General features: G+C 44.4%; 1 protein-coding gene and 1 pseudogene across 2 annotated transcripts; both read right to left on the bottom strand.

Moving 5' to 3' along the window:
* Positions 1–2,336: 2,336 nt before the first annotated feature.
* LOC4326851 (uncharacterized) lies at positions 2,337–6,321 on the bottom strand. 2 transcript variants are annotated; one of them, XM_015789618.3, is made up of 8 exons: positions 6,138–6,321; positions 4,725–4,812; positions 4,346–4,483; positions 3,680–3,742; positions 3,494–3,541; positions 3,331–3,387; positions 2,824–2,881; positions 2,337–2,730 (listed from the first exon to the last, which is right to left on the bottom strand). In XM_015789618.3, the coding sequence occupies exons 3-8, from the start codon at positions 4,469–4,471 to the stop codon at positions 2,654–2,656; spliced, it is 429 nt and encodes a 142-aa protein (XP_015645104.1). In that variant the 5' UTR covers positions 4,472–4,483; positions 4,725–4,812; positions 6,138–6,321; the 3' UTR covers positions 2,337–2,653. The 2 variants fall into 2 exon arrangements, with proteins under 2 accessions (XP_015645104.1, XP_015645030.1); XM_015789544.3 differs by lacking the exon at positions 4,725–4,812.
* A 1,573-nt stretch (positions 6,322–7,894) lies between these two features.
* On the bottom strand, positions 7,895–8,952 carry LOC112938282 (uncharacterized; annotated as a pseudogene).
* Positions 8,953–14,026: the final 5,074 nt, after the last annotated feature.

Raw genomic sequence — 14,026 nt, 5'->3', positions numbered from 1 at the left:
TTTTCGTGTTCAGTCTCTGCATCTTGCATCTTCAGTTAACAGTACAAAAATTGACAATCATCGACATCAACTTGCTGAATTTGAGTGTCCAAGCTTTGAATCATTCAATCGCTTCCAGCGGATGGATACATATTTACATTTCTTCCAGTGGACTGTCACCTGCTGTAGTGCTGTAGCTCCAAGACATCGGATGCAGGCCGGATCCATCTCCATTAGTACAATTTGGTCCAAAAATTTTAAAAAATACACAAAAGGAGTAAGTAGTGGTATATCTTAAATACCTGTGAATTTGTAGTGGCACGATCTTAAATAGATAAATAGTAATGGTATATTTTAAAACCGTAAAATTTATAATGGTATGTATCCAATCAACCTTTTTTTAATATATGACACCGTTCACTTTTTAGCTAACGTTTGACTATTCGTCTTATTCAATTTTTTTGTAAATATAAAAAAATTTAAGTCATGCTTAAAGACCATTTGACAATAAATCAAATCAGAATAAAATAAATAATAATTACATAATTTTTTGGAATAAGACAAATGATTAAACATATTTTAAAAAGTCATCGGCGTCATATATTAAAAAATGGAGGGAGTATATAGAAAAATTATTATCTGTAAGTATGGCAAGATTTGACTTAAAAATGTGCATTAACAAATTAGTGAAATATGGTTTGCAACAGTTTAAAGAACCAACAAAAAAATATGGCCACTTAACATTGAGGGCAAACTTTGGCAGCGAATCAAAAGGATACGGAGAAGGGAGCGAATAGGAATAAGTTCAGTTCATGACCCTCAAATATGATCGAAATCTAGTCCATAACCCTAAACTATAAAACCGGATATCTCGACCCCTAAACTCCTAAAACCGAAGCAATTCGACTCCCTAGGCGGTTTTGGGAGGTGGTTTTGCTGACGTGGCGCCACGTGGAAATATTGACCAAGTCTTCATTACACGTGGCGTTGACGTGGCAACTACGTGGCGGTAGAAATAAAAAATATGTGTGGGACCCATTAGTCATTCACACACAAAGAAATGTGGGCCCACTGACATGTAGGGCCCACAAGTCAGTCCTCCTTCCTCCTCCCTCACTCCCTTCTCTCTCTTTCTCTCCCCTTCTTCCCCCTTCGACCGGTGGCGCGCGGGGACTTCGGCAGCGGTCGGCGGTGGCGGAGGCGGCATCCGGCGGCGGCGGTGTTCGGCAGCGGCGGCGCGGATATCCGGCGACGGCGCTGAGGCTGGGCACGAAGGTCCCGCGGCGGCGCGGAGGCTGAGCGCGGAGATCCAAAGGCGGCACGGAGGAGGAGGAGGCTCGCCGGCCCCTGGCCCCCTCCCGCTGCCGCCGCGGGCTCCCGCCCGCCCGCCGCCGCCGCTGGCCCCCGTCCCACGCTGTCGAACGCCGCCGCCGCTGGCCGCTCTCTGGTGATGGCGGCGGCGGTGGAGGAGGAGGAGGCTCGCCGGCCCCTGGCCCCCTCCCACCGCCGCCGCGGGCTCCCGCCCGCTCTCCGCCGCCGCTGGCCCCCATCGCACGCTGTCGAACGCCACCGCCGCCGGCCGTTCTCTGGTGATGGCGGCGACGGTGGAGGAGGAGGAGGAGCGCTGGCCCCTGGCCTCCTCCCGACGCCGCCGCTGGCCCCCGTCGCACGCTGCCGAACGCCGCCGCCGCCGGCCGTTCTTGCTGTCCCCGCGCGCCACCGGCCGAAGGGGGAAGAAGGGGAGAGAAAGAGAGAGAAGGGAGTGAGGGAGGAGGGACTGACATGTGGGCCCTACATGTCAGTGGGCCCACATTTATTTTTGGGGGAATGACTAATGGGTCCCACGCATATTTTTTATTTCTACCGCCACGTAGGTGCCACGTCAACGTCACGTGTAACGAAGACTTGTTCAATATTGCCATGTAGGCGCCACGTGGCGCCACGTCAGCAAAACCGCCTCCCAAAACCGCCAGGGAGTCGAATTGCATCAGTTTTAGGAGTTTGGGGGTCGAGATATCCGGTTTTGTAGTTTAGGGTCATCGATTAGATTTCGATCAAATTTGAGGGTCATGAAGTGAACTTATTCCGAATAACACCTCGGAGAATTCTAGCCATATGGGCCTGAGATTATGGACAGAAACACTATGGCTAGTCTCAGCCCAAAGAATAGTTTGCTTATATGTTGGGCCCATAATGACCGGTTAACATGTCCGTTTCTCGATCTCAGTTTCGACTGCAAACCTCAGTAATGTGGTAGTTGCAGTATTGGCTTCAATTCAAAAATTCAAACAAGCCCATAGTACCTAGATAACAGCAACACTGATGGCGCTAAAGGAACATGTTAATATCGTAGTGCATCACCAGTAATTTGACTAATTTCCATTCATGGGGAGCTGAATTTGAAGCATTATTTGTTTCTTTGCACATCAGGTACTACAGCATCGGTATCACAGCATCATATGTAAGTTTTCATTCCTAGCTGTTACAGATGCCAGAAAGACACTGAACAGCTGAATGTGGTAGACGCCAGACATACCACGTCTTACGTTTAAGTTAAACACTGCAGAGCTCAACCCCACAAGTGTAGGCATTGGCTCTAGTTATTTACCAAGGCAACAGTTTGGCTCGAGGACAGGATTGGCAACGCTCCAAATAGACAGGGTGCAGCTACTCGTTACTGTTCTTCCTTGTTCTTGTCTTCGATGGGATCACCATTCTGGATCAAATCCTCAGGAGGCAAATTCATACACTCTACAGGACAATAAACAATGCCATCATACAACATAAGAAAATGAAATGCACGTACACGGAGTTGAGATGCATTCATGTACAGACAAGAAGTACCATCATTGTCAGCAGATGCATAGGGAGTCCGCCGAGCACGTGCATGTTGTTGAGTAGGCTGAAAGTGGATTGGGACACAGTAAAACACCGAAGGAAAGAAATGAATATAGTAGCATGACATAGAATGCAATATGACTTCTCATATACTTGTTCAGAGTGATAAAAGAAATGTTGTCAGTCTTGATAGCAAAACATGTAGGGGAGAGCATATCAGAAGCAACATGCTAAAAGCAAATGATCTGGGTATTCACTTTCAGCCAGGAGCGGGAACCAAACTTTTTTCAAGACTAGGGCTGAATTAGTGTAATTTGCCTTTTTTTTCTTCTAATTTTTAAATTTTGAAGTGTTATCTCAATGGGTGTTTAGGTTAAGGACTCAGGAGTAGGGCACTAGCCCCACCTGCCCTACTCCTAATTCCGCCCCTAAATTCAGCCATAATCTTCCAGCGAAACAAAAACATGGCAAAAAAAAAAAAATTGTGCATCTTGTGTGCTGAAATGTCAGTACCTGAAGTTTTGGTCGAAGTGCTTCAAGAGGCCCTTTAGGTTTGTGGCTTCCACCTTGCTGCGGCAAGCAAAAGGAAAAACATGGTAAGAATTGAATTCTTCTTCGAAAATTATTGAATATTAATGCAGCACTCAATTCAACTTCATAATGACTTTAGTATTACCTTGCCTAGAGCCCAATCAGCAGAATCAAAGTAAGCCCGATCATGATCCTGATAGATTATTCCAGTTTAAGTATTACATAAGCTCAGTAAGAAATGCAACTTAACCATACATCTGTTTCACCTTTATACAATAATCATCATTTTAACAGAGAAAAACAAATATACTAAAATAAAGAAGGCATTGACCTTAGTTATATGTGGCGTCCTCTTGGGCAGTATTCCACCATATTTTTTCTTGATGGCTGCTTCCTGAACATATTCGCATATAAATATTAGTAATCTAATTAATAGATATTCATACTATTTATGGAATAAATGCCACATGAATAAGTACACACAGTAACATGAAAAATGGTGTAGCAAAAGATCCTTTTCACTTTGCCTGACTCCATTTTTCACCCTGAACTTGTAATCGGGTATTTTCCACCCTAAATTTCTCAAACTGTTCACTCTATTCCCTTGAATCATTTCCACCCAGTTTTGGTACACAGTGGACAGCCCATGTTGGATTTAACCTTGCTGATGTGTCTGTTGATTGTGGACAACACCAGAAGGCTTGCACCTCTATATAAGGTGTTGCATCATTTCCAACCGATTTTTGGTCTCACAACATGGCTTATAATGGTTAGAGGCCTTCCAGCGTCATCCAAAAGCCAACAGCCACATCAGCAAAGGTCAAAGCCAACGTGGCCTTGACTACTATGTACTGAAGCAAGGAGGAAACGTCACAAGGGGGTAAAGTGAACAATTTGAGAAGTTCAGGATGAAAATAAACGGTTTACGAATTTACGGTGAAAAATAGAATCTGGATAAAGTTCAAGGGTCAAGAATGGACTTATATGAAGATAGTACCTCTTCTTGTGGTGAGGGCATTCCACTTGCTTCGCTCTGCTCTTGAGTTTTTTCTTCCTTTTTGTCAGAAACATCTCCTTCGAGCCTCACTTGACCAGTTGCCTCATCAGATGGCATTCCAGACATAGTGAACTTAAGCTGCAGAGAAGACTTCAATTTCAGTGTCCACGCTCATGGTGCAAAGAATCATTTAATAGCACACAGTATGCGCTAACCATCTAACATACACAAAAAAGGAAGATAATGTATTTGATGGCCCATGAGGGTGGTAAAAGTTTCTCAGAAAAAGAAACAGAATAAAAGGCAGATGTTTATTGTTCCCTTCCTTTATGCAATAGAAGAAAGCAGAAGTACATAAAATAAATAAGGAGACTAATACCAGCTTCTTATTTCTAGGGGAGGAGGGATATGTCCAACACAAGAACTTCTCAACTGTACCAAAATTTATGCCGACTCACTGTTTGTCACTGTAAGCTTGTTAAGCATTCAATCAGAGGAAAAGAGGAAACAGGGGATGCATACATTGCATGTTTATTTTCAGCTCAAGAAGAGTTCATATTATTCTGATTAGTCTATGATAAAAACAATACCGTTCCCATTATTAATACCGAATTTCCAAACAAGTACACGCCTTTATAAAGCACAATGATCTTGCAAAATACCATGTATGAGCACAATTGAATGAGGATGGAGGACAGACATGCTTGGCACAGATTGCAGTTCAACCTTCAAATATTTCCAACAACTAGATTCGATACTAGTCTATTTGGGCCTTTTTCTTGACAAAAGGCACAAGCATTTAAAAATATATATATAATCTAGGCTGTACAAATCTAAATAACAGTCTAGAGAATATATATGTTTTCATACAGCTGCTATCCTATGTCTGCAGGAATTTCAACTGCACATGACAAATGATGCAAGCAATGCATATTTAGTCAAAAGTGGCTTGAAAAGATGCACTCACCTAGACCTCAATTCAGAACATGACATGAGCAAAGAAGCACTAACCACATCAGTATTCAGTCAATTTCTCTACCAAAAAGGCATCAACCTTTGTTTTAAATTTGTTTGTTGTCAAGTGCAATACAACTTGAATGGGTCAGCAGATGAATTTATTGTCAAGTGCAATACATCAAGAACTGGTCAGCAAACGGACTCATATATAGGTCATCAGCCATTCAGCCCAGTTTTGTTCTAGAATTACTGACAGCGTGCAAAACTGATGGTGTCATGACTGCAATCATGGAAATGTCAGCTAGTCAGGTAAGGAAAAAAACAGCTGACCTTCCTAACTTCATTTCTGATTTTAATTACGTCAGTGTTAGCAGTCCAAGATCCATCTAATAGTTCAAATTAATCATTCCATGCCTTGCTTCACCATTATCACTGCATTGATAGTGAACAATTGATATGGTTCCACTTTTTTTTTCTTAAAAAAAATAAAGAAAAGAAATGTTGTCCCACTTCAGACATGCCATTGGTTGTAAAGGGAATTGCAATCCGAAGTGTTCTCCCAGATCAGATCAGGAGAGGACCTAACAAGGGGCATGGGATTCAGTTGAACACCCGCAAAATTCTAGAATTTTTTTTTTGATGAAATATAAGCACACTACCAAAACAGCAAATGAATCAGCAGGAAACAGCAGGAAACTGCACAGATTGGGGATTCCATTCATTGGTTGGTTACATTTCCCAGACAAAGGATTTGTGTAAGAAAACAAAAGTTTAACAGTATGATAAAATCTCGGAACAAGCAAAGCAGTGTAGGCTAAGGATAAGGGTACGTCACCGGCGAGGTAGATCAACCCAGAGCCCCGGATGGATCCGCGGGAACGGGGAGCAGCACGACGATGGCGGCGGAGCTTTCCCCCTTGGGTGGGAAGGAGGGAGGGGTTTGCCGCAGAGAGAGCTCGATCGAGGGTAGCGTGAGATCGACGTGGGGAAGGAGAGGAGGAGGAGGTGGAGGAGGAATCGAGGGGAAGGCGATGGGGATGGGCGAAAACTTTGCTTTGGATCGGGAGGGACACGTGTCTGATGTTAGGCGGCGTACGCGGAATTTCTTCGTTGGGAATGGGGCAGAGTGAAGAGACCTGTTGCCGTCTCTACCACGGATTAAGACACCATGTATTTGTCACTCACGCCGTGTGTGACAGGTGTGCTCATGATTAGCGGACTTTTGATGCGTTTGGTTCACTCGCCCAGCTAGCCTAGCTCGGCAGTGCTAAACCATCTCTTTGCCAGCTTGCTAGTCTTGTCGTGGCTTTTTTTTTTGGATGGTTTTACTTCATGTGGCAAGGATTAATGGTTATCTGCTACATATGAGTTCACCTCTTGTTGCTAAGTTTTTTCTGTAAATCGATTTTTTTCTTTTAGGTCCAGACTGATTGTTCACTGTGTTTATGGGTTTGGTAGAGAGGGCAATTTTCGATAAAGCTTGAGCGAGAGTTCGCAACAAGAACTGGAAGAAAAGGCCGGCAAGATTGGGTGAGTCGTTGAAAAATATCACTGATTTTACGTCGCTGATTTCAGAGAAGTGTGTGTCGCCCTCGTTCCAATATTTTCGCGTGAGCAAAGTTTGCCGTCGAAGGAGATCGCTAAATGGGCTCTCCCTGCTAGCTAGATTTTTCTTGCCCCGCTAAGCCAGCTCGCCCCAAAAAGCTAAATTATTTTACTGGCACGTAGCTTTGCTTGGGTTAGAGTTGTTTTGTGGCCTATCTACTCTTGAACTAAGTTGGCGCTATGGAACTAACTGTTTTAAGCAGTTTTGATAGGCCAAATATACGTGTAGATTTTGACTGAAATTACATCTACCAATGGGTCTAGGGAATTTGGCCAATACATTCGGGCTAATGGGAAATATATGAAGGAGGTTTTTTTAACAGTTGAGCCTGATAATCGTCGGGGTCCTTTTTTTTAGTTTCTATAAATCATGTCAACTGATGTGACCCTTCTGCTTCATAGCTTACCCATCGTATTTCCTCTAATCGTCATTGAGATACTAAGAATCAAACCTAATTTTCATTGAGAGGTTTTATTTATAGTTTTTAAATGTTCCATTAACCGCCATCACGCTGCTCTTTTATAGCATTTGCCACCACTGTATTCTAGATGAACTGCTTTTAGTACTCCTTATTTTTATTTTAGTTTTTATTTCTAGATTGTATTGGTACTCGAACTCTCATTTTTGGAATTTATATTATTATTATTATTTGTTTTAATTAATCTCGTGTTGTGTTATGTATGAACTTTTTTTTCAATATTTATTTTTTATTCTGAATTTTAGTTATTTCTAAATTGTATTCATACTTGAACTCTCAATTTTTATTTTTCTAATTTCTGAATTGATGTTTGATAAATCGTGAGGTTATCTAGTGTTACATATTCAATATTTCAGAATTTTATCCTTGCACGTTCAAGGCCTCATTCCAATTCCTTCTACAATCATTCATATTATCAAAATATATTCAATGATCGATTTTTAATTAAACTAATTTGATATTTTAGATATTGCTAAATTTCTCTATGAATTTGGTCAATGACTAAAAAAGTCAAACAAATTATATAATATGAAACGGAGAAAAAGTACTATTTTAGGTCAATAACTGGGCTCATTAACGACCAATTAACCTTCACAAGCAAACTGGTGACACCACACACAATTTGAGCTTCCTCTCCACCATTGACAGCTAGTGTAAAATCAATGGTTCGTCTGTAGTAGTTAACACCATCACCAGCTTGTGCAACAATTGTCACTATACCAGCATCTCATCCAAAGAAACAGCCATCACACGGCGCAATAGTGGGATAGAATGTCCATTGCCATCGGCAGCCACCACACCAGCTGCTGGAAAATTGCTATCATGAAGCACAATGCTATCTTGGATGGTGCATTCAGCATTGGTGCTGGTGCAAAGCTGTGATCCCTCCACAGAAATGTCCTCCCTGATTCAGGTGACCTCTGAGGCGACGTGCACGGTGCAGAGCCTGATGCTGCTGCTAGGAAGAGCGAGACTTTTGAAGTTTGAACCGCAGTCTGCATATTGCTCAATTTTTGGTGCAGGCTGTACGCCATCCAACACTAGCAGTCCTTTACTAAGTTGTTTGTCCGCGTGGCCTCGACGATCATCCTTCATCTTGAGGTCAACCTCAAACTACACGCTGTCATATAGCACCAGTCCTCGATGAGGGCCGGTCAATGTCAAAGATTCATCCTACAATTGAAATAAATTGTACTGATCGTTCGATGATCTGTTGTACATAATGCAATTCATGGAATAGGATGCTTGCTAGTGTAGGGAGGGTGACCTCTGAGGCGATGAGTTGAGCATCTTGTCTGGAGCGGCGGAAGAGAGGAACACATTTCAGATCAAGGTGGTCCACTGGTCTAGAAGCTCATGGGGAAGGGAAACACACATCATCGTCGTCGTCGTCATCACACAACCAAAATCAAAATCGGGGTAGGAGGGGACGATTACGCGGATGGCGAGCACGTTGATCATATCGCACAGGAAGCGGAGGGCTCGGGCCGGTGGGGTGTAGGCGGTGTCGTCGGTGAAGCGCATCGGAGCAAGGCCGGACTCCTCGTCGAGGTCGAAGTCGGACATGTCTCCCTCTCTTGCTTCTCGTGCTCCAGCCTCTCCGCCGCCGCCGCCGCCTCGGCCACGGTCGCTGCCTCGTCGTAGAAGGAAGGCTCCAGGTTCACGCGGTCGCTGTCGCCGTCGTCCGCCATTGCCGCCGCTGCCGCCGAGAGGAAAGGAGAGAAACAACCCCTTGCCCCACTTGGGCCTTGGCCCCCATTATACGGCCCATTCTGAATCTGCACACTTCTTGATGGGTCTTTTCTCCCTCTGTGACGCGCCACTATAGGCCGAAATACACGCCATTTTACCCAGGAATTTGGAGCAGTTTTGGACCAAAAATTGCACCTGTTCTATCTTGGGCCGTAATTACGCGCCACAAGAGGCCGGATTTTTCGCTTAACTTTGGGCTGAAAACCTGAAACAACACGGAAGAAATAGGCATAAGTTCACTTTGTCTCCCTCGAATATAGCTCCAATCTAATTCGTATTCTTTAACCACAATACTGATATCATGACTCTCTCAACTATTGAAACCGGTGTAATTTGACTTCCTCAGCAGTTTTAGAGAACGGTTTCGCTGACGTGGTGTTTTGACCTAGTCCAACCAGCTCACTTAGCATGTGGGACCCACATGTCCGTGTCACATTTTCTTCTCCCCTCTTTCTTTTCTCTTTTTCTACCCTTTCTAACCCGGCAGTGCGAGGCGGCCAGCGAGTCGACAACAGTGTGGAGAGGACGATGGGAGGAGGGATGGATGGAGGTGGGGGAGCCGCTCAACACCGTCATGATGGAGCCTACTCCCATGGAAGTCGCATGGTGGAGGGCGGCGCCGGTGCCGCCCCACTAGGCAAGCTCGAGGCTGCGCTCCTAGAAAAGCCGCTCAATGACGCTGCCCCGCTACCTGCTATTGATCGACTTCAACGAGGTGTTTGACAAGCTCGAGGCGAAGCTTGCCCCCCTAACTCCGTCACCGCCTAGGACGGACTCGACCCTAGCGATAAATGGTCGGATCCATTGGGGAGGGAGCCACCACGGATCTGGAGTACGAGGTTGCACCTCCTCGCAGCACCTGTGCTAGCTCCATGCCTCCTCGATTGATGGGCACCGATGAAGTGGGCGGCTTGGGTGTTGGAGGTTGGCCGTCGGGCAAAGAAGGAAGACAAAAGCACGCTGCTAGCTCCCTGCACCCTACATCCCGTGTTTCGATGGTGACCTCCATCATCGTCGACGGCGTCGCAGCTGCCTTTGGATGACAGAAGCAGTAACAGCGTTCAGGGTCTCCTATCTGCCGAACGAGGCCACGCCGCTGCTCCGCCTCGAGCCTCAAGGCCCTACCACTGCTACATGTCAGGATCATCCCGTTGCTGCTCTGCCTCTATCTTGGGCCACGCTGGGTGCGAGCTTCTGTGTCATCTGCGCACCTCTGTCTGGGCTGACTGGCCTCTCGACATCGTCGCTGTTGTGGTAGTAGAAAAGGAGAGAGGGAAAGTGAGAGAAATGTGACACTGACATGTGGGTCCCGCACGCTGAGTCAGCCAGTTGGACCGGGTCAAAGCACCACATCAATAGAACCGCTTTCCAAAACCGTTAGGGGGGGGGTAAATTACACCGGTTTCAATACTTGGATTTTCAAGATATCCGATATTGTAGTTACTTGCAATGCAACATGATACGGACTTTGGGATTTCTTCTCGCGTTTTTGCTTGGACTCTCACTAGTGCCGAGGGACTTGGTTTACACCGGTTTTAAAAGATGGAAGGATATGTATGTTATATACTTATATCAGGCTTCGTGGTTAAGGGACGTGATTATAACTCGACTCTTAGATCAGGGACCAGGCCTGGTTAAGTGAACTTTTGCCTTTTGCTTGGACCTTTTGTTTTTTTTTTCCTTCTGCTTGAACCTCTCCCTTTTTCCGGGTTATATAAATCAGGTAAGATCAATTTTGTTCTCCCAATGGACAGAAAAGAAACATGTGGCCAACAGGCCAAGTAAACCCGAGGGGAGCTAGGAATGTCCAAGCAAAACAAAAGGGCACGTGAAGTGAAGAGATTGGTTGGCATTGTGACAACAGCTCACCTCGACGAGCGTTTAAGCTTAGTATATTCTGCAAGCCCCCCCACCTAACCCTGAAAGTCCTCAAGACCACAACTAAACAACATCAAGCAAATCAAACCGGACAACCCACAGGATAACTAGTCAGTTTTTCCAATGAATCCATCCTCCTCTGCAAAAGCTGTTTTTTTTAGAAGTTGCAAAAGCTGTTAGGACGCACATTTTCCTTCCTTGAGACGAGTAAACTATAGTGTAGTACAGTACATTATTGCTGCCCCGTCGATCTCAAATCATCAGCAAGCATGAAGGCACATACACCCTCCTAGCTACTAGTCTTTCTTTTTTGTGCTAGTAAAGAAATAAAAACTAGATCTATTTCAGGTTATAAAACTTTTTAGTATTACACATATTCATATGAATGTTAATGAATTTAGACGTATATGCATATATGTCTAGATTCATGAATATATATATATATATATATATATATATATATATATATATATATATATATATATATATATATATATATATATATATATGAGCAATGCTAGAAAATCTTATAACTTACCATGGAGGAAGTAACAGATATACAGCTGGGCATCGTCACACCAGACGACTTTCAGGTTCCAGCTTGCGAGAACATATATTAAAAAAACGCCCAAAATTCCCAAACTATAAAAGAATCGACGCCAAACAACCAGGCCGACACAGCAACAACCTACAAGGGGCATGATTAGCCTGCTCCCCCCGTACATCAATCCCGACCGTACAGTGAACGCATTGCCCAATACAGATCGAGGCTGAGGCCGAATCAAGGCCGTTGATTTTATAGTTTCAGTATAGCTGGACGTCGGTCAGGTGAAGAAAAGAAACAGCTGCTGCTGGATTCCTGGGATTCATAGGTGCGCGCCATGTCGCGCTCTGTCGGTCACTCGGTGTCTCGCGGTCGCCGCGACGAAAATTTGCAGGCCAAACGCGGGCCGCGGCCGGCAGGCGGCAGCAGGTGGCCTACTCCCGCAATCCGCGGCCGCGCGCGCGCCCACACGCATACCAAACGGCCAGTTGGTTACTGGTCGATCAGCTTGTCGTGCATGATGATAGTTTTCATATTTTAGACGTTTATTTATTGATCTCCAATTAACAAGACTTGTCGGTACACGGTTATTTGTTATATTGATATTATATATAAAATAATAATAATAAATAAATTGGAGTATTCAGTTTGAAGTCTCAATTTTTCACAACGTGTAGAATAGATGGGTTCTTTTTTTTTTCGGGGAAAGGAGAATATATTAATCACAGTCCTCGCAGACAAAATGCAAGATAAAGGTACAATTTTCTCCAAGCCAAAGACTAGATAGGGACTCAGCTCTAGCTTTGTTTGCTAAAAAGTGACTAATAACATTCTGACTACGCTGAACTTTGCTTATGGCGATTTGCTGATCCCCAGCCGTTAGTAGTTTAGCCTCCTAAACTATATTAGCGAGAACTGAGCGATCTTTGTCTGAGTGATGTAAGAGCTGGATCACAAAGCTGCAATCAGTTTCCACTTGGATTGGAAGAAGAGACCAGTGGAGCGCTAGGTGAAGACCTTCCACACACGCGCGCAGTTCGGCTTCCAAGGGGCCACTGCAACTGTCAAGAGATCTGCAGGAACTGAAGATCACACTACCCAGGCAATTTCTGAGAATCATTCCGATACCTCCCTTCTCAGAGTTGATGTCAAAGGAGCCATCAACATTTAGTTTCATCCACCCATTCCTCGGCCTCTCCCAACGAAGGTTTTCCGCTCCAGGAGCACGTTGGATTGCTGTAGATTTCGGGAAATCAGCTCTCACCACATATTTTCCTTTCTCCAAGTTCACCTGGGGATTTTGTCGGATCATGAACAGTGAGTCAACATAACTCACTATAAATCTTAATAGATGGGTTCTTAACGTGGTCCACAATGTTAAATTAGAATTTATTATCATGATAATATGTTCTGTCTATGGGAGGCGCAATTTTTATAAGCTTACTTATTATAATCACATTATGTGGTTCTTTAAATTTATCAGTTGATTTTCTTTGTTAGGGTAGTTTGGGTTTGTCCATTCACCTACTATTTTTTCAGCTAAATAACTTATTATCTATGTTATGTCATATGACAGAGGCTGGAGACATAACACATTTCTATTATCTAAAAAGGTATGTTCTTTGTAATCAATGGTCAGATTTTTCTTTCTAATTAACGTGTGAGATTATACAAAGTGCCTAATAAGTATAGGTCGGCATAGATAGTTTTTCAAGGGCTATTAATTAGATCCATGCCATTACAAATGTACCATTTCAGAAAAATACAACTACTATTCGTATCCATGTCATCCAAATGCGTACAAAATTGAACACCATCACACTTTTCATTTTCTTCCCCAATTTCTTTTTATACTCTCTCTCCCTTCCCTTCCTGCTGGCCAGCCACAACAACAACGTTGATGTCATTGTCGCCCCACATCTCTAGCCCCCCTCTCCCCTGTGGAGCAAATGACAACAGTGCCCGACAACGACGGTGGCGGCGGGTCACGTGTCTTGCAATGCCAAATCTCCAACATCGGGCTTGGGGCTCCTCATCCTCCCGCTGGCAGCCACAAAGACGATGATGTGACGAGGACGGGCGGAGCTTGTGGCGACAGGGAGGGCATCAACCTAGATTTGGCAAGAACCATAATGTCAGGAGTAGGTGGGGCCATAGGGAGGAGCTTGGTGCGGGTGGCGGCATAGCAATGAGCTCGAGCGGGGGTGGCCTTGGCTTCCCTCCTTCCTTCTCAGGCCAGTGGGTAAATGGGAACCAGCGCTTCATCATTGCGCTGGTTGTTGCCTTTCCATTCGCCTCTCTCGTCGACCTATGCTTTTGGCTCAACGAGGTGGAGAGAGATAAGGAAAAAGAAGAGTGAAGGATGGAGTTAGAAGATGCATGGAACTAACATGTGGGTCTCATGTCTAGAGATATTTTGGTCTATATAATAAAAAAATGTGATGGCGATCAGGTGATGGTATGGTT

Source organism: Oryza sativa, chromosome 1 (genome assembly GCF_034140825.1).
Source record: "Oryza sativa Japonica Group chromosome 1, ASM3414082v1".
Taxonomy (NCBI): Eukaryota; Viridiplantae; Streptophyta; class Magnoliopsida; order Poales; family Poaceae; genus Oryza; species Oryza sativa.
The sequence above is the reverse complement of the archived record's forward strand: the minus strand, read 5'-3'. Positions and strand labels throughout refer to the sequence as shown.

Excerpts from the sequence above, each read along its gene's own strand:
- LOC4326851 (XM_015789618.3), bottom strand. The coding sequence starts at position 4,471 with ATGTCTGGAATGCCATCTGATGAGGCAACTGGTCAAGTGAGGCTCGAA. Across the intron at positions 3,743-4,345 it reads TGCCCTCACCACAAGAAGAG|GAAGCAGCCATCAAGAAAAA; the intron begins GTACTATCTTCA and ends GAATATGTTCAG. Across the intron at positions 2,882-3,330 it reads CACTTCGACCAAAACTTCAG|CCTACTCAACAACATGCACG; the intron begins GTACTGACATTT and ends ATCCACTTTCAG.